At 42.9% G+C, this 22,590-nt stretch overlaps 1 protein-coding gene across 2 annotated transcripts in view; it reads left to right on the top strand.

Moving 5' to 3' along the window:
* Positions 1-2,611: 2,611 nt before the first annotated feature.
* LOC122564536 (sodium- and chloride-dependent transporter XTRP3A-like) overlaps positions 2,612-22,590 on the top strand; it is a 47,305-nt gene continuing 27,326 nt past the window's right edge. The window contains exons 1-2 of one of the 2 annotated variants that reach the window (XM_043719588.1): positions 2,612-3,094; positions 22,384-22,524. In XM_043719588.1, the coding sequence (XP_043575523.1) occupies positions 2,974-3,094; positions 22,384-22,524 (262 nt within the window). In that variant the 5' untranslated portion in view covers positions 2,612-2,973. The remainder of the gene's footprint in view (positions 3,095-22,383; positions 22,525-22,590) is intronic. The other variant, XM_043719589.1, reaches the window with a different exon arrangement.

The following is a 22,590-nucleotide window of genomic DNA, read 5'->3' as shown; positions in this document are numbered from 1 at the left end:
ACATGCTACGAGTTTCTATTAGTCTACATCGTCACCTCCTATGTTATGCTCAAACCTGTTGCAGCTCATGCTTAGACCCTTTTGATCAAAATGCTGTCCCTGCTATTGCACAGAAATAGTCCTTTTATATGTCACAAGTGAGAAACTTGTTGACTACAACAGCAATAAACAATTCCTCCTCATGCTCCTTATTACTTTACAGCTTTTGACATGATTGGCAAATATTGAATCACGTTTGCAAATGATGATTTCCAGTCCATAGGTATGACTCCTAAAGTGCCAGAGCCTTGACTTGTCCCAAATTCCTTCACAGTAAGTAAAGTAATCATTTCTGATATACAAACAATTAGCATGTTGACAAACACTGCATTTAATATGCACACAATGAACTCCAGAACAGCAAATGAGATGAACGGCCAGTGAACTTGGGGTTCTGAAGAAGGGTCGTAATTGACTCAAAACGTTAACTCTGCTTTCTCTCCACACATGCTGCCAGAACCGTTGAGTTCCACCAGCAGTTTCTGTTTTTTGTTTCACATTGCCAGTATCTGCAGTATTTTGCTATTATTAGCCAGTTTTCTTTTCTTGCTGATGGTTGTGAGGAGAATAAAATAAAGAACTATAGAGAATGATCCATTTTAAAAAGTTTCATTTTAAAAAACACAAGGAATAAGTTTGTGAGCAGACCATTCGGCCCCTCAAGTCTGCTTCATCATTTAATGTGGTTGATCTGTTGCTTCAGTGCCTATGTCTCACCCATTCTCCAAATCCCATTAAATAATGGAAAGAAGGATAGATGCTAATCTGCTTATCAAAACCTGAGTCACAGTTGAGACCCTCATTTTAATTCGTGATATGAATCTTCTAATTACATTCCTTGTCAACCTGTATTCAAAAATGATACATCTAAAGATATAAAATGGAACAAGTCAAGCACAATTGAATTACTCTTTGACTTCTATTGGTAAGTTTCACTAGATTGGTCCCTGGTCTGCCCTCTGATGTAAGGCTGGGTACATTGGAATTCTCTTCTCCAGAGTTTATAAGGATGAAATGGCATCTCATTGAAGGTTTAAAAGGGTTTGGTCCCATTGACACTCATTGGTTCCCCTAGACAGGAATCTTAAAGACAGGGCAAAGTATTAAGTTAAAGGCACAATCATTTAGGAGTGAAATAGGGAGAGATTTCTTCACTCAAAGGGTTGTGAGTCTTTGGAAGTCTCTACACTCAAGGGTTATAAATATGCTTTTGCTGAATAAATTTCAAACTGGGGTAAGCAGTTTCTTAGTTTCTTGTTCTCTCAAGGAATCAAGGGATCTGGGAGCAGTCACGAAAGTGGAGTTGAAGCTCACGATCAGCCAAGACTGTTACTGAACAGCACAGCAGACTGAATGGGCTGAATGGTGTACTCCTGTTCCTATACTGTGCACGTGTGTCTCATTCTACCAGACTGTTATTTGTTCAGCAGTTTCTGGGACCTCTGCTGAGCATGTGGGACAAAGTGGCGAGATGGGTCTGTGTAAAATAACACAGCTACCTGACGAAGGAGCGACGCTCCAAAAGCTAGTGCTTCCAAATAAACCTGTTGGACTATAAACTGGTGTTTGTGTGATTTTTAACTTTGTCCACCCCAGTCCAACACTGGCACCTTCAAATCATTTGTAAACCAAAACATTAAAGTCACCAGAATCCTACTGGACCATAGGGCTGTGCTCTCACCAGACAGACAGAGAGAGAGAGAAACTGGTGGTGCTTTAACCTGAGGGTTACCACACCTCAGGAGAGGGGAGGGAAGGAGCGTGTGGGAATTGTTCTCATGCTGCTGGCATTGCAAACCAGCCTTGCAGCTAATTGCCCCTTTATCTGGGTAAAGCCAACAAATCAAAAGTCAAGAAATGAACCAATAGTCAATTTTAAAAATATACAGAAATATATTTTTGAAGACCTAAGATTTGAGTGCATTTCATAACCACATATAAATTAACAGTATCGTTGTGCTGTTGTATGCCTATAGCAACTTAGTATATGCAATTTCTGTATCACTCATGCAGGACAATTGTGGCTAGGACAATGTGTACATTGAAGTGACTAAAGGCATGGTAATGAGGTGCTATGGAAACACGAGTTCGAGATCTTTTCAGTTTTCAAATTGTACTTTTTTTGGGGGGGGGCAAAAAAAACCTCAAAATGTTAATTCATCTTGCTATCAGTCTGGTTCATATAATTGTTCACAGGGGTAATGGTTTGCACTTTGAGGATGTTTCAGTGGAAGTTTTACGTAAGATTATCTTAAATCGTGGGGCTTTGTCCTAGTACTGCAGCAAGCAGATGTAATAAACACGTAGAATTACTGCCCTAATTCCGAACGAATAGGACCAGCACAATTGCCAGAGGATTAAATCCCCTTCAATGAAGCTTTTTTTTTTGTCAGACCAAGGTCGCAAAATCGGAACCAAATTCCATAAAACCATAAGGACTACAGTTCATCGAAGCATCTGTCTTCCTATACAATACACTGTCCCAACTGAATAAATTCATTGGCAATACAGTTACACCAAATGTTGGCAGAATCCTTATTGGGTCAGCACCATTTTGTGACGCATTACCTAATGTAAGTGCACGCTTCTACCACTATATTCAGCTCAGAACCTGCCTCCCCCTTCCCTAGCTCCATTCTGACCAAGAGGCACCTTCGGGGAAATATTGCTTTGTCCTCACTGTCCCTGACCCACTGGGAGGGGAGAGAGAACGAGAGAGAGAGAAAAACACCCTGTTTCCCCCCCTGAATTTCTTTTTCACCCAACAGTGCACTGTTGTCGTGGTTAATAAGATTAAAGATTAAACAGCTGATTTATTTTTTTTTTCTGGCCTGTGATAAATTCCTCGAGATTGTTCTTTTACAACTTTGCACGGACTCAGCAGCGTTTAAGACAGCTGACGGGGAGCAGAGAGCGTCACAGTGCAGTGCAGCCATGGAGGAGGTGAGACCATCGTGGGACAATCCTTTACAGTTTGTATTTGCCTGCATCTCCTTTGCAGTGGGACTAGGCAATGTGTGGCGCTTTCCTTACTTGTGTCAAATGCATGGAGGAGGTGAGTTGGGAATGTTTCATTTTATTTTTCTCTGGATAAAGCTCCAGTTGGATTTGGGAAGGAATTAGCCTTCCCAACGCTCATTCATTCCATACTGTGAGACAACGCCTCGCATCTGAAACCGAAATCCTCTTTACCCCTTAGTAAAATTTACCCCATCGTGTGACTGTTTATGTCCATCTGTAAAAATATTTGATCCTCAGTCACATTCCAAGTAAAGGTTCTTTTTTTCTTTAAAAAAAAAGGAGTGCTATTCATTGTCTGATTCATTCGATCAGAGAAAGAAATTTCAAAATAAGCAATAGCGTTTTGTTTAATGTTTTTATATTAAAAATGCGTGGGAGTATTAAAGTATCCAAAATGAAACCCCAAACGCTGGGAATCTGGTTTTTCTTTTTAAATAACCCTACTGTTTAACTTGCTTTAACTGAATGCTTTGTACTGTACGTGTCTGTCAGCCGTGCTTGGCAGCTCGTTTAGTTAAACATGATATTGACACAGTTCATGGTTTTCAGCAATATTTTCAGTGAGCGGAATTATTTCATGTTTACAGGAATGTTTGTAACGTTTTTTTGGGGGGGGGAGGGGAAGGTGTGTGGGGATGCTGGGTAGGGGAGAAGAATATATGGCCTTTTATATCTAATTCCATCCTAGTTCAGTGGCTTCCACGTGCTGTAATACAATGAATGGAAACTGTGGCCTCAGACATGTACAGCTGATCTCACTAGTAGAGCAAGCTGCACACATTCACAACGCGTTTATCTCTTCCAAATGATAGAAAGAGATTGGTGCAAAAATTTCTAGCAGGCTCTCAGAAAGACCTAAACCTAATTCCAAAACGTAGTTTGAGATAAAATGGCGAATATTACGGTTTTCTACAATTTCCCTTATCTCGTGTTAATATTAAAATATATTGTCAAATAGGTGTCTTTTTCTTCCTCCCTGCCCCCTCCCATCTGTTGAAATGCGTATTTTAAATACCTGCAGATTTGGCTGTAATTTAAAAAAAACATGTTGTTGGTACTCCTCTGACCTTCAGACAAAGGCTGCCTTTTTCCCCTTATATAATCTATCCGTTGTCTGCTAAGCTTTCAATGTGAGACTTGAGTCGAGGGGATGTAGACAGAAGGTCTCACGATCATTCTCGAGATTTAAAAAGGATGTGTCTGCAGGGGGTTTCCTGCCTCTTGGTATTTCCAGTATTTGACTCGTCTGTAATAAAGGAGCTTCAATATTCTGCATTAATATTTACAAAGCTGGTCTCAGCCTAACCTCCAGTGTAACCTGGTACAGTGGAATAAGCAGCTTGGCTTGCAATCAAAGAAAAAAGTTAACAAAGAGAAAACAAATTATCAATAAGAGCTAGTACACAGGGTTCGGTTCTATTTGGAGATGCTGGCAGCTGGAAAATGAAGGAAAAATGCCCAGATACTGAGTACAACAAAAATGTCCAAATGGACTTGAAACCAGAAAGTCAATGTAGCTGCAAGACAGTTATGGCATTTTAAACAAATGGGATCTTACTTTGCATCAATGGTTATATTGCAAAGAAATTTGGAATTCAAATTTGGACATTACCCTTTTCTCCAGCTCCACATGACCTCTTGTGTCCTTGCTGGGGGGTGTTAATGGGAGTGGTATGGGTGCATGCGCCCCACCAGTTGTGAGATAATTCCATGTGAACACAGAGGGATGGCCCTAGTTTGATTCAGAGGCCCATGCAATGTTCTGGGGAGCCTGTGTTCGAATCCTGCCATGGTGGATCCAATAACAATCTGGAATTAATGAGGGGTGTGGATAGGGCAATTAGACAAGGTCTTTCCCTGGGCTGGGGGAGTCCAAAACTAGAGGGCATAGGTTTGGGGTGAGGGGAAAGCTATAAAAGGGACCTAAGGAAAAACTTTTTCACACAGAGGGTGGTACGTGTATGGAATGAGCTGCCAGAGGAAGTAGTGGAGGCTGCTACAATTACACCATTTAAAAGGCATCTGGATGGGTATATGAATAGGAAGAATTTGGAGGGATAAGGACCAAGTGCTGGCAAATGGGACTAGATTTATTTAGGATATCTGGTTGGCATGGACGAGTTGGACTGAAGGGCCTGTTTCCATGCTGTACTATGACTCAGGGAGTCTAATGATGACCATGAATCAAATGTCAAGGAAAAATCCCACCTGGTTGCCTAGTGTCTCTTTAGGGAAAGAAACTCCTTACCCAGTCTGGTCTACATGTGTTAGAGCAATGTGATTGACTCTTAACTGCCCCCTTGGGCAATTACGGATTGGCAGTAAATGCTGGTTAAAAAAATCACTGTGAATGAATAAAAAAAAACTCAGTTGGGAACAGGTGTGACAATTCCTCCGAAATTTGCCTTGGCTCTGACCTTCAAAGAACAGGCCACAGCTTGCCCAGTGCATTGCTTTCTCAGACAGCCCTCTCTGTGTTGCCTCTGAAGTGTGACAGCCAACTTAGTTGGTGATGAGTGACAACTCAGAAACAACAGGTTCTGACTGTTGTTGAATATTTTGATGCCACTAATTTTGCAGTGTACCCCAGCCACCAAAAGCACTGGGCCCAACTTGTGCCACCAAAGGGAAATGACAAGTTAAGAGTTACACAGCAGTTTTTCAACAACACGCTGGAAAATGGTAGTCTGTCCAGGAAATGTGGCAGTACCCTTTGCGCACAATGAGCTCCCACAGACAGGAGGACAACAGCGGCTGAGTAATCTGCTGCTGCAAGTTTGATTAGGTTAGATTCCCAACAGTGTTGAAGCAGGTCCTTCGGCCCAACCAGTCCACACCAACCCTCCGAAGAGTAACCCACCCAGACCCATTTCCCTCTGACTAATGCACCTAACACTATGGGCAGTTTATCATATCCAATTCAGCTGACCTGCACATCTTTGGACTCTGGGAGGAAACCAGAGGAAAGACACAGGGAGAATGTCTGTGTGGAGTTTGCACAGTCACCTGAGGCTGGAATCGAACCTGGGACCCCAGTGCTGTGAGGCAGCACTGCTGACCGCTAAGCCACTGTGCGTATTATCAGCCAACAGACCAGGTTCTGCTCCTCTTTGAAATAGTGCCATTGGCATTTTTTACACCCACCTTGAAAGAACAGAGAGAGCCTCCATTAAGTGCCTCTCAGAAGGCAACACCTTTCTGCGTATTGTCTTGAGGTCACTGGAGTGAGACATGAACTCACAACACCTTGTGACTCAGACTGGAGCATGACACATAGTAACAGCAATACATCTTCATAACAGGAGGCTTCTACCCTTTGACCTGAAGTCCACTTCCTGAAGTCAGTGCATGCACTGTGGAATGGGCAGATTAGATTTGAGTTAATTGGATTCTAAGAGATATGAGCAAGATCAAAGACATTTCTTTGAATTGATAGTTATTGATTGATTGATTTTTATGACGATAAGATTCAGGAGCAGAAGTAGGTCATTTGACCCATCAAATCTATTCCATCATTAGTTGAGACTATGGCTGATCTCATAATCCTTATCTCCACTTTCCTGCCCTTTCCCATTACCCTTCATTCCCTTACTGATTTTAAAAACTGGAGAAAGTGAGGACTGCAGATGCTGGAGTACCAGAGTTTAAAAATGTGGCGCTGGAAAAACACAGCAGGCAAGGCAGCATCCGAGGAGCAGGAGAATCGACGTTTCGGGCTGAAGAAGGGTTTATGCCCAAAACGTCGATTCTCCTGCTCCTCTGATCTGCCTGGCCTGCTGAGTGTTTCCAGCACCACATTTTTCAACTCTGATTTAAAAAGCTGTCTGTCTCCACCTTGAATACATTCAATCATCCAGCCTCTAGAGGCCACTATGGTAAAGAATTCCAAAAATGTGGAGAGAAGAAATGCCTTCATGTCTCTTAAATGGGTGACCCCTTATTCTGAGGTGGTGCCCTCTGGCCCGAGACTCTCTCACAAGGAGAAACCAATCTCTCCACAGCTACTCTGTCAAACCCCCTAATGTTACAATAGAGTTATCTCTCATTCTTCCAAGCTCCATTGAGTATGGGCCCAAACTGCAGTTTTGCTATTAAAAGTATCATCTTAAGATTATAGTCCTCGTTCAGGCCTTTTTATTAATGTTGGACAACACAAGCAATGCTGGGCCCAGAGCTGAGAGGTAAGACACTATGACATCAGTATGTTGGCAACTATGTGAATGGTCACATACAACACTCACATAGAAGGGACTGAGAGCAGAGGGTGTGAATGTGTGATTGTACAGTTTCAACCAAAGTCGTTAAAACTTGAAATGTGTTTACTGCACAGTCATTTTCAAAAGCAGTCCATGATATGGACCCTTAAGAGCTGCAGTATAAATGCACTCTTTCAGCTCATCAAGCCTAAATTGAAAATGAGCTCATCAGAAGTGAAAGGTTGACTAAATGTTTAGAATATGCAATGTATTACATATTACCAATTTGGCATCTGATTGAGATCCTCTGCCAGTTGATTGAACTGGATACACAAGCTCAAATACCTCTGCAGTAACTAGAGGATTTAAATTCCAATTTCATTTCTGGGACTGAATATAGTGGTATTTGTTTTTTCATTCCCAGGGTGTGGGTATCTCAGGCTAGGTCAGTTTCCTTCCGTAAAGGGCATTTGTGAACCAGATGGGCTTTTCTGATAATGATTTTGTGACCAGCTGTTAATTCCAGATTTTATTTAATTCACATTTTACCACCCGCCATGGCAGGATTTGATCCCCTGGAGTCGAGAACAATGGTTTTGGATTGTTCATCCCGTGGCATTACCACTGGCTGCCTCAGTATCCGTAATAATGACCACAGAGTTACTGGATTGTCCTTTGGTCACTAATTTAGGGATGACACAGGAGCAGATGTAGGCCATTCAGCCCATCAAGCTTGCTCCATCACTTACTGAGATAATGGCTGATCTGATAACCCTCAATTCCACTGTCCTGCCTTTTGCTCCCATAACCTTTAATACTCTTACATCTGCCGTCCTCACCTGATCTGGTCTCTGTGTGACTCCCAACCCCACAGCAATGTGGTCGAGTCTTTATTGCCTTCAGAGAGTCACTTGTTTATGAACCAAAGAGGGCAGTTAGGGTTTGGCTATAAATTCTGGCCAGTGATAACCACAGCCCAAAATAAATATTTTAAAATACATTCTTGACTGACCTAACATTTAATCATCTCCCTAAGGCTTTGGAGTCTTTCAATATTTACACTGCAGAGTACCCTGGGGTATTTTTCTGGTTGAGAATTACTTTGTAAATGTAAGTTATTGATAAGCTGGCAGGTAATATGCATTCAGCCTAGGATCTGATGAGGGAAAAGCTGGGCTTATATCCACTGGAGCTTAGATAAGTGAGAGATGATCCTTTGAGACTTAAGCAATTCAGAGTGGGGGCTTGGCAGGGTGGACATTGAGAGGATGTTTCTCTTATGGAAGAGACTGGACTCCTTTTCAAACAAGTTTCCCATTTGACTTGGAGATAAACAGATGTTTTTTTTGGAGGGCAGAAGTTCGTGGAACACTTATCTTTTTCAGAGAACAGTAAGGGACAGGTCATTTGGGTGGAGTGAAATTGATTCTTGTGTAACTATTAAGTCAAACAGTTATTGAGAAGAGATATGAGTGGGGAGTTGAAATTGCAAACAGATTAGCCAGGGCCAAATAACAGCTGCTTCTTCAGAGCTCACAGGGTCATACGTATCTTACATTCATGAATCTTGCGTTGGAAGTTCTCAAATCTGAGTGAAGTCCAACAGTATGTAGCTCGAAACAGAAAGAGATGGTTTTTCTTTTAAAAGGAGAAAGCAAAATGTTTACAACCAGTCATTCAACATTGTTGAGATTTTCACGACAGCTCCAGAGGAATATGGTGAAGACCGGAGAAATATGGGAACATTGTGGGAGTTCACCAAGCAAGCGACAGTTAACGTGCAAAAGAAAAAGTGTGAAATTCCAGCCAACAAACCTTATTTTCCCATTGTCATGACTTCTGGTTCTATTTTTGTCAACAGCATTGTGAATTGCATTGTCAACCTTTCCAATATAGTTTTGTTCTGCTCATTGTCACATTGTAACTGTACACTTGATTAGATTGCACTATAAAGTGGGATACTTTGTTGTCTTTCCTCCCAATCCCTTGCATTTTATATATTTAAAAGTAATCTATTAATTGACTGCCTGTGAGTATCATTATAAATAAGAATGTTTTAAATGGTTCATGGGAAAAGGCTTGAAGAATTGTGGTGTCATCAGGCAAAAGAGGTCTGGGGGTAGGGGGGGCGGGGGGGGGGGGGTGGTGGTGGTGGGTGGTCACTATCTAGGACTTTGAATTCTGTAACTGAGATACATAATTGACAGTCTCAGAACTAGACAGGAGCAGTAATGTGTGGGTCACATCAGGGGTCTGTTATCTTTCCATTATGACAGCACTGCTATTTTAATAGGAATGATATCATACACTGACAAAGCGGTGAAGGACAAAAGTTGGCCCATTATGCCCTCTGCAAGAGAAGCTCTGCGAACCTCACTCTCCGAACCTTACTCTCCTGCCCTTAAACCTGTACGATCGGCATGTTACTACTTCTCAAAAAATTATCGTTTTCTTTTGAAAGCCCCAATTGAAGCTGCCCCCACTACTCCCTTAGACAGTGCCATTCCAAATTATAAGTGTAAACACACACAACCATTTTCCTTGTAGAAACACAAACTAGGAACAGGAGTAGGCAGTTCGGTCTATCAGCCCTTCTGTGCTATTCAGTGTGATCATGGCTGAACGTCTGTCTCAATGACACATTTCTGCTTGCTGCCATTCACTTTTGATGCCTTTTAAACCTTAAGACTTATCTATCGCTTCTGAAATGTATTAAATAACTTGGCCTCTGCAGCTTTCTGTGGCAGAGAATTTGACAGGTTCACTGCTCTGTGATTAAAGAAATCTTGCTCCTCTCCATCCTAAATGGTCTACCCCATATCCCGGGCCTACGTTCTTACGTCTAGGCTGCTGCCCCCAAACTGGGGGGAGCATCCTACATCCTCCCTGCATCTTGTCTATCCCGATTTGTTTGAAGGTTATGGTTTCAGTCAGATCCCCCCCCCCCCCTCGTCCTTGTCAACTATAGCCCAGTCAAATCAGTCTCTCCTCATTGGACAGGCTTGCCATTCCCATTATCAGCTCTGTGAACCTTCTCATGTCGCCTCCAGTCCAGTTCTTTTTAAATCAATACTCCGTGTTACTCAACCCCTATGCCAATAAAAACACTTTTTCTTCCTATCCATTCTATACCCGTCACTCCATGATCTTACATTCCTCTATCAACTCTCATCTCAACCTCGTGCTTTCTCAGATCAGGAGAAAAAGGGTCCCTCCCTTCTTCAATGTATACCTACAACTGAACACTCTCACCCTGGGGACAACTTTCAAAAGTCTTTTCTGCACTCTGTCCAGTGCCTTTAAATCTTTCCTTATAGCCCTGAGGTGGACATAAGTAAGGCTGAACTTGTATTATAAAGGTTCCCCATAATATCTTTGCTCAATTTCTGTTTTTATGAAATGCAGGTTCTGTATGTCTTTTCTTAACTATTTTCTAGATCTGCTCTTCCCCTTCAACAAATTCTGCTCACATACTCTTGGCTCCTGCACCTCCTGAGAATTGTATCCTTTTCTCTTCCCTCACCTCATTCTTCTGACTTGCATCTCTGCATGAGATATCATCTGTCACACGTCCTCCCTTTCACCAGACTATCCATGTCCCCTTGAGTCTATTACTGTTGTCCTCACCGACATTATCAGGGTAACCACACAGTTTGTTAATGCCTTTTTATTTAAGATTTGAGAAGAAATGGGTGATGGTTATGAGTTGTCTCAGTATATATATGTAGGGAGCACCTGTAACATGAGGGAAATAGAAGGAGCTGTAAGACTGAGTGGTCAATAAACTCTTTCCAATAAATGAAAGTGTTGGTTTGTGCTTCACTGACTTGCTTCAATCCAGACTGGCACTCGAAATTCACAAATTTGTTTTTGCCATTTGCTGATTTTGAAATGTGTCCTGCATACTCAAGTCTAGGACATGAATATTAATAAGTAATGGTTCATGAACTGACCCCGAGGGAACTGTGTACCTTTTTCCAAATGGGAAAGGCAATTCCTCACCACTGCTGTTTTCCGTCTCTCAGTCGGCTTTTGGACTTGTGCTGTTCTTTTTATTCCATGGGCTTTAACTTGGCTGACAAATATGGAGCACTTCAGAAGGCATTTGATAAGGTCCACGTGCACATCAACCACAATGCCTTCATCAATTGTCTGAGAACATAGAACAATACGGCACACTACAGGCTCTTCAGCCCTCAATGTTGCGCCGACCTGTGAAACCAATCTCAGCCCATCTAACCCACACTATTCCATTATTGTCCATATGTTTATCCAATGACCATTTAAATGCCCTTAGAGTTGGCGAGTCTACTACTATTGCAGGCAGGGCGTTCCATATCCTTCCTACTCTCTGAGGAAAGAACCTACCTCTGACATCTGTCCTATATCTATCACCCCTCAGTTTAAAACTATGTCCCCTCATGCTCACCATCACCATCTGAGGAAAAGGGTTCTCAGTGTCCACCCTCTCTAATCATCTGATTATCTTATGTCTCTAGAAGGTGGTTGAGAGGTGACATAATAATGAAAACAACCTCAAGTCCCTTAGCCTTTCCTCATAAGACCTTCCCTCCATAACAGGCAACATTCTGGTAACTAGAGAACAGAGGTTGTACTGGGCAGAAAATCCAATACATTCTCTCAACTCCACTGATCCATCCTATAGCCCTCAATATACATCATTATAAGTTCTTCAAAATGCCTGATTCATGGGATGTGAGTGTCGTTGCCTGGGTCAGCATTTATTGCCCATCCCTAATTGCCCTTGAAGGTGGTAGTGAGCTACCTTCTTGAACAGCTGCAGTCCATTTGGTGTAGGTAGACCCAAAATGGATTTCTGGAGGGAATTTCAAGACTTTGACCCAGTGACACTGAAGGAACAATGATACATTTCCAAGTCAGGCTGGTGAGTGGCTTGGAGGAGAACCTGCAGGGGTGGTGTTCCCATGTATCTGCTACTATTGTCCTTCTAGATGGTAGTCATTGTGAGTCTGGAAGGTATTGTCGAAGGAGCTTTGGTGAATTGATGCATTTTGTACATGATGCGCATTACTGCTGCTACTGAGCATCACTGGTGGAGGGAGTGGAAGTTTGTGGATGTGGTGCCAATCAAGCGGGCTGCTTTATCCTGGATGGTGTCAAGCTTCTTGAGTGGTGTTGGAGCTGCACCCACTCAGGCAAGTGGGAAGTATTCCATCACACTCCTGACTTGTAGGTGGTGGACAGGCTTTGGGATTCCTAGCTTCTGACTTGCACTGGAAGCCGCTGTGTTTATATGACTGACCAGAAACTGAACTGGACTAATAGTAATCCCCAGGATGTTAATGGTGGGGGGAATTCAGCAATGACCATGCCAAGAGGTAACTGTTAAAATGACCATCTCAATGAGAGAGATTGTCTTGCATTTGTGTGCTGTGGATGATACTCATCCCAAGCCTGGATATTGTCCAGATCCTGCTGTATTTGGTCATGAACTGTTTCATTTTATGAGGAATCACAAAAGGTGCTGAACCTCATGCAATCTTCTATAAACGTACTTGTTTCTGGCCATAAGATCAAAGGTAGGTCATTGAAGTAGCTGACATTGTTTGAGCCTGGGACCCCACCATGAGGAACTCTTGCTGAGATTACTCTCGAGCCCTCTAGAGGTGACTGACCTAGCACTACCACAACCTCCTCCTTCTGTACCAGGTATGACTGCAACCAATTGCTAAATATGGTAAAGTCCCACAATAATTCATTTAAAAATAGGCAGGACATGTCCTTGATTAAATAATGAATGAAGCGTCTAAGAATATGACCACATTGTATGTGCAATCAAGTGTGCAGCTCCATTTTAGATGTTCAGCTTATAACAACATGGTGCCTTTTTCACAAGGTTGAATTTAACTCTGCACTTGAACATTATTCCTGTTTATGACTTTCTTTCTGACCATAAACAAATTAGTTCATGCAAATTGTACCTTGCCAACTTGATGGAGCAGGATAAATGGTGTTTTTGGCTCCTTAATTCACAATTTATTGTTGTTGATTTTAATTTGTTCATGTGAGATCTTGTACAGTGAATATCTTGAGAGCTCCTTTCCATGATTGACAGTCCTTAAAAACTAGAGTTTTTTTTGTGTATTTTATTCAATGGAGCCCCAAAATTAAAATGTTATACCACTTAATAATATATTCCCTATCCGTCTCTCTCTCTCTGCCCTTTTTTAACTGGAAATGCTCACTATCATTAACTCAGTTTGCAAGTGATTTGATACAGTTGCTGCTGAGGGAAGGTTGTGACTTAATTTAGGATCACAATCAAAACTTTTTTTATTTTCATTTTACTGTTGCAGCGCTATACAAGTCTAGTTAGCTGATGAGGAAATTCTTTAGCCAGTAGGTCACATCAAAGACTGTCCACTGTTCTCTGAAATAGCCTTGTAGCAATTCCTCAATTTATAATGTTCCTGAACTCAGAAGTTGCCAATGATTTTTGGAAAGAAAATCCATTTGCATGTTCCTTTTTCTCATTCTGTGGAACGGGTGTGCCTCAGGCCAGCATTCTCCCATTTTCTATTTGCCCTCTAACCAAGTGCCTTGCTAGGGTCATTTCAGAGGGCCAATTCCCACCCTGAGAAGACTTGTCTTGGAGGTGAGATCTTATCTCTGATTTGCAACTTTCTGTATGTCCCTGTCTCCATAGGGGCTGCAAACATTGTGCCCTGTCTCTTTCTGGACTTCCTCTCATAACTAGCACCCAGCCAGCTCCAACCCCATGAAATTCATCAGATCCCTAGTCCCTCCTGCGGTCAACTCCCATACACCTCCCTGTTCTTCCTGATCTTGCCCCTCGTCGCCTGGCTCTCTGTCATGTTCCATTCCCATTTCATTGAGGGGACGTTTTTCTTTTAAAAAAACAAGGGTCGATGAATAAAAGTTGGTCATTAATAAATCCCACAAGAACTTCACATGAATTCCTCCTTCAGCCAGTACTGGGAATGTGCAGTTGCAATCCCAGTGACTGGTCATGGTGGACAATGAGATCCTTCAAACAGGACGCTGAGTAAGTATAAGATGGTGAAGGGGTTGGTGGGATACAGGAGGCATCTTGTTTCCCAATGCTGTGTTGTAGTTTCAGTTTGCACAGTCAAATTTTAAAGACATTTTAGGCCACTTGACCCAAGCATTGACCTTTGTGAATGTCTTCTGCTATGCATGACCCCTTTTCATACTCGACTGTCCACTCGCTCCCTGACTCCCCTTTCTTGTCTGTCCTTCCTCTCACTGACCCTATTCTGAAACACCCACTTCCCTCACCTTAAACTTCAATGAGAATATGGTCTCTGGCAATGAGCTACCAGATACAGGAGTAACAACTTTAACTTGATTTAACTGGCTTGTTTAAAGTAATTTCACAGATCATTGAAATTTTCAGAAATATAGCTTATTACTATTTACTTTTCCACATGCGATTAATAGAACAGTCACATCAGAGAGGAGGCTATTTGGCCCTTCATGTCTGTGCCAGCCCTCTACAAGCTGTCCCTGCTATCAATATCTTGGGAATTATCACTGACCAGAAAGTGAACTGAACTAGCCATATAAATACAGTGGCACAAGGACAGGTCAGAGGCTAGGAATACTGTGGTGAATAACTCACCTCCTGACTCCCCAAAGCCTGTCCACCATCTGCAAGGCCCAAGTCAGGAATGTGATGGAATGCTCCCCACTTGCTTGGCAGGGTGCAGCTCCAACAACGTTCAACACACCAGCCAGGACAAAGCAACCCACTTAATTAACACCACATCCTCAAGCATCCATTCCTATCACTACTGACTCTTAGTAACAGCCGCTGTACTATTTACCAGATGCACTGTAGAAGTTCATCAAAGAGTCTGAGACAGCACCTTCTGAATCCATCCCCATTTCCATCTAGAAGGACAAGGGCAGTAGATACATAGGAACATCACCCCTTCCAAGCCACTTGCCATCCTGACTTGGAAATATATCACCGTTCCTTCACTGTCGCTGGGACAACATCCTGGAATTCCCTCCCTAAGGGCATTGTGGGTTTATTTACATCACATAGACTGCGGTGATTCAAGGAGGCAGCTCACCACCACCTTCCCAAGGGGTAACAGGGGACAAGGAACAAGTTCTGACCCACACAGTGGCATCCACATCCCATGAATGGTTTATTTTTAAAAAGCTGTGGAAATGTTCTCTCATCGGATAATGAATCAATTAACTCCAGAAAGCCACAACTGCATTCCCTCCACCGCAATCTCAGCGAATGCCTTTCAGATCCTAACCACTTGTTATGTAAAAGCCCTTTTCCTCATGTTTTTAGTTCTTTGGAAAAATAGACTGGAAGGCAATTTCTTTAAGTGTGTAATTTCTGTCTAGATCAGAAGGACACTTACCTCAAAAATGCCACTTCACAGCTTGTTTCCCACATTATAGCAATGACTAGATTGCAAAATAAAAATTAGTTCACTGACTGAAGAGCTTCAGGAAGTTCTGTGATAGTGATCAGTGTTATGGTGATGCAAGTCTTTGTTAGGATTAAGGAGTCAGTGTTTTAACTGTTGTAGGTGCGAAAGTTTATTCATTTTAAAAGTTTCTGTTTTGCAAGTTTGGCTTTGCAAGTTGTATCACTTTTGGTTTTCTCAGTCTCGAATCGGCTGGTTTGTGGGCAGCATGGTGGCTAGCATTGCTGCCTGACTGATTTGGGGAAAAGTGACATTGACCGGTTTTTCTCCTGAAAGAGAAGTCACAGTTGGTTGCTGTTGACCTGGGTGAGCTGACCTTGTTTTTTTAACATCTCTGAACAACAAGGGGGGCGACAGCACTGGAAAAGGCCTTGTTGGATTAGGTGGAAGGGGCACATGACAGGGTCAATCGATGAGGAAATCCAAATTTGTCGAAGATGATTCCCCTTTCACTGGAGATGAACTTAGATTTGTTGCACTTCAACTTTTGAAGATGATTGTTCAGTTCATTTCCAGAGTTAGTCCTTCGCATATGTGCTTTTCATTGGTCGGCATGTTGTAAACATTAGCCAACAGTTCTACAGCATATACCAAACAGTTCAGGGCTCCCTAAATCCTCTCAGGCATCACTAATAAGATATAAATCTCTCCTGGTTTTAAGGTAATGTGTATTTTGTTGCATCTGAACTGTAATTATCTGACTAAAAGAGTTCTTATAGCTTTTTAAGCAAAACGTTTTTTGGAATGTCCAAATGATTGCATTAAGTGCATGACCCCTTTTAAATTTTTTAGTGTAACTACACTTGCACAGTCTTTCAAAACTGTATTGTGGCCTGTGTGGGACGGCTTTTGGATTTCTCGACTGCCCCTTCATAAGACCATAAGACTTAGGAGCAGGAGAAGGCCATTCAGCCCTTCATGCCCAATCCACTATTCAATAGGCTTGTGGCTGATCTGACATTACCCACATCCCCTTTCCTGCTTATTCTCCAAAATCCTTGATTCCCCAACTGATCAAGAATCTGTCTCAGCCTCACATGTACACAAGGACTCTTCCCCCCCACAGCTCGCTGTAGCAAGGAGTTCCAAAAACATTCAACACTCGGAGAGAAGAAATTCCTTATCTCAATCTTAAATTGATGCCCCTTTATTCTGAGTCTATATCCTCTGGTCTTGGACTCTCCCATGAGGGGAAACATTTGTCTCAACATTGACCCTGTCAAACCTCTTCAGAATCTGATATGTTTCAATGAGATCAACCCTCATTCTTCAAAACTCCAGAGAGTAGAGTCCCAACCTGCTTAGCCTTGCCATTCCTAACGAGGGGCCTACGCCCAAAACATTGACTCTCCTGCTCCTCGGATGCTGCCTGACCGGCTGTGCTTTTCCAGCGCCACACTTTTTGACTCAAGATAATCTGGCCACACCAGGGACCATTCTGGTGAACCTTCCCTGAACTGCCTCCAATGAAATAATGTTTCTTAAATAAGGGGACCAAAACTGCTCATGGTACTCCAGATGTGTCTCATGAGCATCTTGTACAGTTACAGTAAGACTTCCCTACTCTTACACTCCAACGTAAGGGTCAACACTCCATTAGCCTTCCTGAATACCTGCTGCACCCTGTGTGCTAGCTTACAGTATTTCATGAAAAATTCTCTCCATTTCATTGGAGCTTCTCTCCATTTAACCAATATTCTCTTCTTTTGTTCTCCTTTCCAAAATGACCGACTTCACATTTTTCCACATTCCATTTTCCAAATTAATGTCCACTTACTTGACCTATCAATATCTCTCTGTAAATTGTTTGTATCATCCTTGCAGCCTGCCTCTCCACCTATTTTAGTGTCATCTCTACATTTGGCTCCAGTGCGTTCATTTCTTCCCTCCAAGTCAGCCATGTGTAGTGTAAACAGTTATAGTCCCAGCTCTGATCCCTCTGGAGCCACACTGGTAAAAGGCTGCCAACCAAAAAACGAAGCACTTTATCCCGACTTCCTGCCCATGAGCCAATTCTCTACCCATGCCAATCTGCTACCTCCCAACACCTTCCGGGGCTTGTAGGACAACTTTGGGCATAACATTGGACTTGGTACCACATTGCAGTTGCTGCTTGGGGACTGGTCTAGTGTCTGATTCATGTCGTCTGTGACTCTCCTGCTGTGAAACAGAACAGTCGCTCTGTTGTCAAAGGCACCTGGGTGCGAGTGCACCTCCTACCTTCTGGAAGTATATAGAGCAGGCAGATTGTAGCATCATTTGTTGTATAAGGCTGAATTTGATGCTGGAGATCGACACCCTAGACCATGCCCTGCCTTTAACCTCACACTTCAATATGCATTAAGTAGCAGAAAGGACCAACCCTCCAGCTTGCTTTATTTGGACAGGTCATCAACTATTGCAGGTCTGTTACTGGAATTGATTTCAAGCAGGTTGTGATGGATCTGTTGCTAATCGTGGAGCCGGGATTCCTGACGAAGGGCTTATGCCCAAAACGTCGATTCTCCTGCTCCTCGGATGCTGCCTGACCTGCTGAGATTTTCCAGCACCACATTCTCGACTCCCAGTCGTGGGTGGTTTGGAATGCATCAGAGAATGAACAGCATCTATGCAAAATGGAGCAAGAGGAAGGAGCAAGGGGGCAAAATAATCAAGGGCCAACCTTCGTGTCGAGGGGAAGGAATGGTGCATGGGTGGCCTGCCTTTCTGTTGCCCATCGCCACCTCCTCAATGATCCATCCACAAAACCGACTGAGGGTGGCGTTGTCAGTGGCAATGAACCTTGGGTACATCTGAGTCATTTTCGGCTGAAACTGGGGAGCTTTTGAAAGTTTTTTGTTTTGGAAGAACGGCGTTGAGGAAGATTATCCGTTCAGTGAGAGCCGAGCACATCTCGTGGCTCTCCTGTCAAACTCCTGCGAATGACATTGGCTGAGGCGGGTCATGCAGTTGATGGCACATAGCATTTCAAAAGACATTCACTGAGTTTCACCACTTACCTGCAATCATTAAAAATCTTGCGGCGGCTTCCTGACCTTTGACCTTGATGGCTCCTACTGCCTTTTGGAACATGCATCTGGAAAGCATGCAAAGGGCATGCACTTTGGTCGGAAGAATAGAGGCATGGGCTATTTTCTAAATGGGGAGAAAATTCAGAAGTTTGAAGTGCGTAGAGAGTTCTAGTCCAGGCTTCCCTCAGTGTAAACTTGCAGGTTGAGTCAGTATTTAGGAAAGCAAATGCAATGATGGCATTTATTTTGAGAGGATTTGAATATAAAAGCAGGGCTGTACTTCTGAGGCTCTATAAGGCTCTGGTCTGACCACATTTGGAGTTTTGTGCACACTTTTTTAGGCCCTATATCTCAGGAAGGATGTACTGCTCCTGGAGCATGTTCAGAGGAGGTTCATGAGAATGGTCCCAGAATTGAAAAGCTTAACATGTGAGGAATGTTTGTGGACTTTGGGTTTATACTCGATTGTGTTTAGAAGGATGAGGGGTGATCTAATTGGAACACACAGAATACTGAATGGCCTAACTTAATCTAGTCCCATTTGCCAGCATTTGGCCCATATTCCTCTAAATCCTTCTTATCCATAATACCTATCCAGATGCCTTTTAAATGTGGTAATGGTACCAGCCTCCACTATTTCCTCTGGCTCTTAACTAATAAAATTTAAGATGGATATACAGAGGAGAAATTGCGAATTCTGCAAAGAGGTGGAGGGGAGGGGAATGTAAGAAACCCAGAAATGTGCTAAGTAGTTAAGCAGAGGAGGGGAAACTTGGAGGCAAATGGAGGATAGCCAGAACAGGTGATACCATTACTGTTGGAGCTGTGGTTAAAAAGCCACATCAGTGCACAGTGGGATTGAAATACATTCACATTAGATAGCTGAGGGCTTTTGTTTTGACATTCTTACTACTTTCATGGGACATGGGCGTCACTGCCAGGGCTAGCATCTGTTGTTCGTCTCTCATTATCCTGCAGGAGGTAGTGGTGAGCTGCCTCCTTGAATTGCTGTAGCCCTCGGGGTGCAGGGAGCTGCAGAATTTTAGACCGTGAAGGAGCGGTGACCCAGTTCCAAGTCAGGATGGTCAGTGACCCGGCGGGGAAAACGTTCAAATCCCGCCCTGACAGCTCTGACATTTGTAAATGATGCAAATAAGATCTGGAATTGAAACCTCGTCTCAGGACATTGACCATGAACCTATCAATTAGGAGAAAGTGAGGGCTGCAGATGTTGGAGATCAGAGTGGAGAGTGTGGTGCTGGAAAAGCACAGCAGGTCGGGCAGTATCCAAGGACCAGGAGAATCAGTGTTTCGGGTGGCTTATGCCAGAAACATTGATTCTCCTGCTCCTTGGATACTGCCTGACCTGCTGTGCTTTTCCAGCAACACACTCTCAACCGTGAACCTACCAATAATTGTTTTTTTCAAAAAAAAACACTTGGTTCACTTTAAGGGGGAAGAAATCTGTCATCCTGAATTGCCCTCTAAAAGACACTCAGTTCATGGGCAATGAGGGGGTGGGTGTGCTGCATGCATAGTCCCTCTGTGTTGTTCACATTACATGAAAGAATTTTTTAAAACAATTATCTTTTGATCTCATGTCAAGAGAAAACAAGAGCAAGTGTGTGCAGCAATGCAGTGGCAGGGGTGAAAAGGATTATTTTAAATTATTATTTATTTATTCCCAGATCAGTGACTTTATTCTCTGAAGGCAGCTTGCCCACAAGACCAGAAGGCGGAAATTCTGAATTGTTCTAACATTTTGTTTCAAGAATTGGAGAGTGGGTCTTTTAAAATAGTTTTTTTAAGAGCTGCTGTAATTTATTCAGGGTAAGGGCACATTGCAAGTAATTCAATCTAATCTTGGCAGCACATTGTGTTCAATGAGTCAGTACAATTACCTCTACGATAGAGAACTTGGCCAGCGTTGGTTAACAATATAATGGCATCCTGTGACCAGACGTCTGGGCAGGGATCGAAGGTTAATTCCTGTGATAAGGTTGTTGCCCTGTAAGAGGGACTGAACAGAGAGGGACGTGCTTTCTCAGGAGTTTACTGGATGAGGAGAAAGTGAGGACTGCAGATGCTGGAGATCAGAGTCGAGAGTGTGGCGCTGGAAAAGCACAGCAGCTCAGGCAGCATCCGAGGAGCAGGAGAATTGACGTTTCAGGCATAAGCCTTTCATCAGGATGATGGGTTTTTGCCCGAAACGTCGATTTTCCTGTTCCTCGGATGCTGCCTGACCTGCTGTGCTTTTCCAGCACCACCCTAATCTAGACTCTGATTTCCAACATCTGCATTCCTCACCTTTTTGCCTATTTCGAGCATAAGTCCATCATCAGGAACGACATCATCATCACATTCCTGCTTTTGCCCTGTCTATCAATACCACATTAGGGCCTGAGAGAAGTGGGCGAGGACTGTGGAATCCTCCTTAGTGAATGGATGTTGTTCATGTTTTCAACTTGTGTGCCCACGAGGAAGTCATTTATGTTCCATCATTGCAGAGCATTATATTATCCCCCATCATCTGTTTGAGAGAACAACACGCTCACAGTTTCATGCTGACATGGGCGAAGCGAAAAGAGACACAAGATGTTGATTGTGTTTCAGTGGACTGGCTTTGCGTGGTGAAGTGGGAAGTGTTAATGCTGTACAGGAGAGCTCTGTGGTATGCTCCATTTTTGATTGCCACTCCTGCCATTGAATGAAGTGTTGAGCCTTCCCTACTCTCTGTGAAGAAGGATATTCTCAAGAATGAGTATCCCCATGAGTCTTCAACACAACTGCAGTGGAGAAACACCAGGAGTTGGTTTCCAATCTTTCCTCTCAACAGGGAGTACACACCAGTACTGGAATGTAATCTGTATATCCCCCAACCCCCGATACTATCGCACTCTGGTTAGTCATCACCTCTATGCTCTCAGGCCCACGGCAACTCTCAGTCTGTGTGTCTCGATTTTTCACATGTTCATCCTTTTTGTTTTTGGATTCCTCCATGGCCTCATCTCTGCACGGTCTCTTGTAACCCCTGCCAGCCCCACAACCATCAGTGTTCTGTTATGCTCCAAATCGGGCCTTGCTATTAATGAAAGTATTTAAAATTAAGACTTCTCTCCTCTTCCTCTCTTTTCCCTTTTAAACCTTTTTTTTCCCCTCTTTTCCTTCTCCTGCCTCTTCTCCTTTTAAAATGCTCTGTAAAGGTTTTGCCAAAGAGGTAGGATTTGAGTATCTGTTTCTTCTCTCCTCTGTGGCTCTGATTGATGGTACTTTTGTAAGGCAACCTTTTGTTAATGTCTTCTAACCTTCAAGGCACCATATAAATTCAGGTTGTTGTTGATGGACGTAAAGCCTTGAAGGGAAAATGGAGGAAGAATATTGAAGCACGGGAGTGATATGTTTTGCTGCTGGGAGTGTGATGGTGAAGTGTAGGATCTTTACACACTTTCCTGAGCATTTATTTGTAGAGTTGCATTTTACAAGTATGTACCAACAACCACCTGTTCCAGTTTAGAGGCTCAGGGTAGCCACTCAGATACAGCTAACATACAACAAATGTCTGATGGAAGATATGCGGACCAAATGTTAATGAATGATCCTCATTTCTCTGTATTTCTTTCTTCTTTTTCTCCCTTTCAGGTGGATTTTTAATTCCTTACATGATAATGTTAGTTGTGGAAGGGCTGCCTTTGTTTTACCTGGAATTGACTTTGGGCCAATTGATGAGGCAAGGAAGTATAGGAGCATGGAAGACTGTTAATCCATATTTGGTTGGCGTTGGTATGTGACTACACATTTTACATTCTCTCTGCCGCAAGCTTTAGTCCTGTCCCACTGACTATATTG

Source organism: Chiloscyllium plagiosum, chromosome 29, assembly GCF_004010195.1.
Source record: "Chiloscyllium plagiosum isolate BGI_BamShark_2017 chromosome 29, ASM401019v2, whole genome shotgun sequence".
NCBI lineage: Eukaryota > Metazoa > Chordata > Chondrichthyes > Orectolobiformes > Hemiscylliidae > Chiloscyllium > Chiloscyllium plagiosum.
This window is presented reverse-complemented; position numbering and strand designations above follow the sequence as displayed.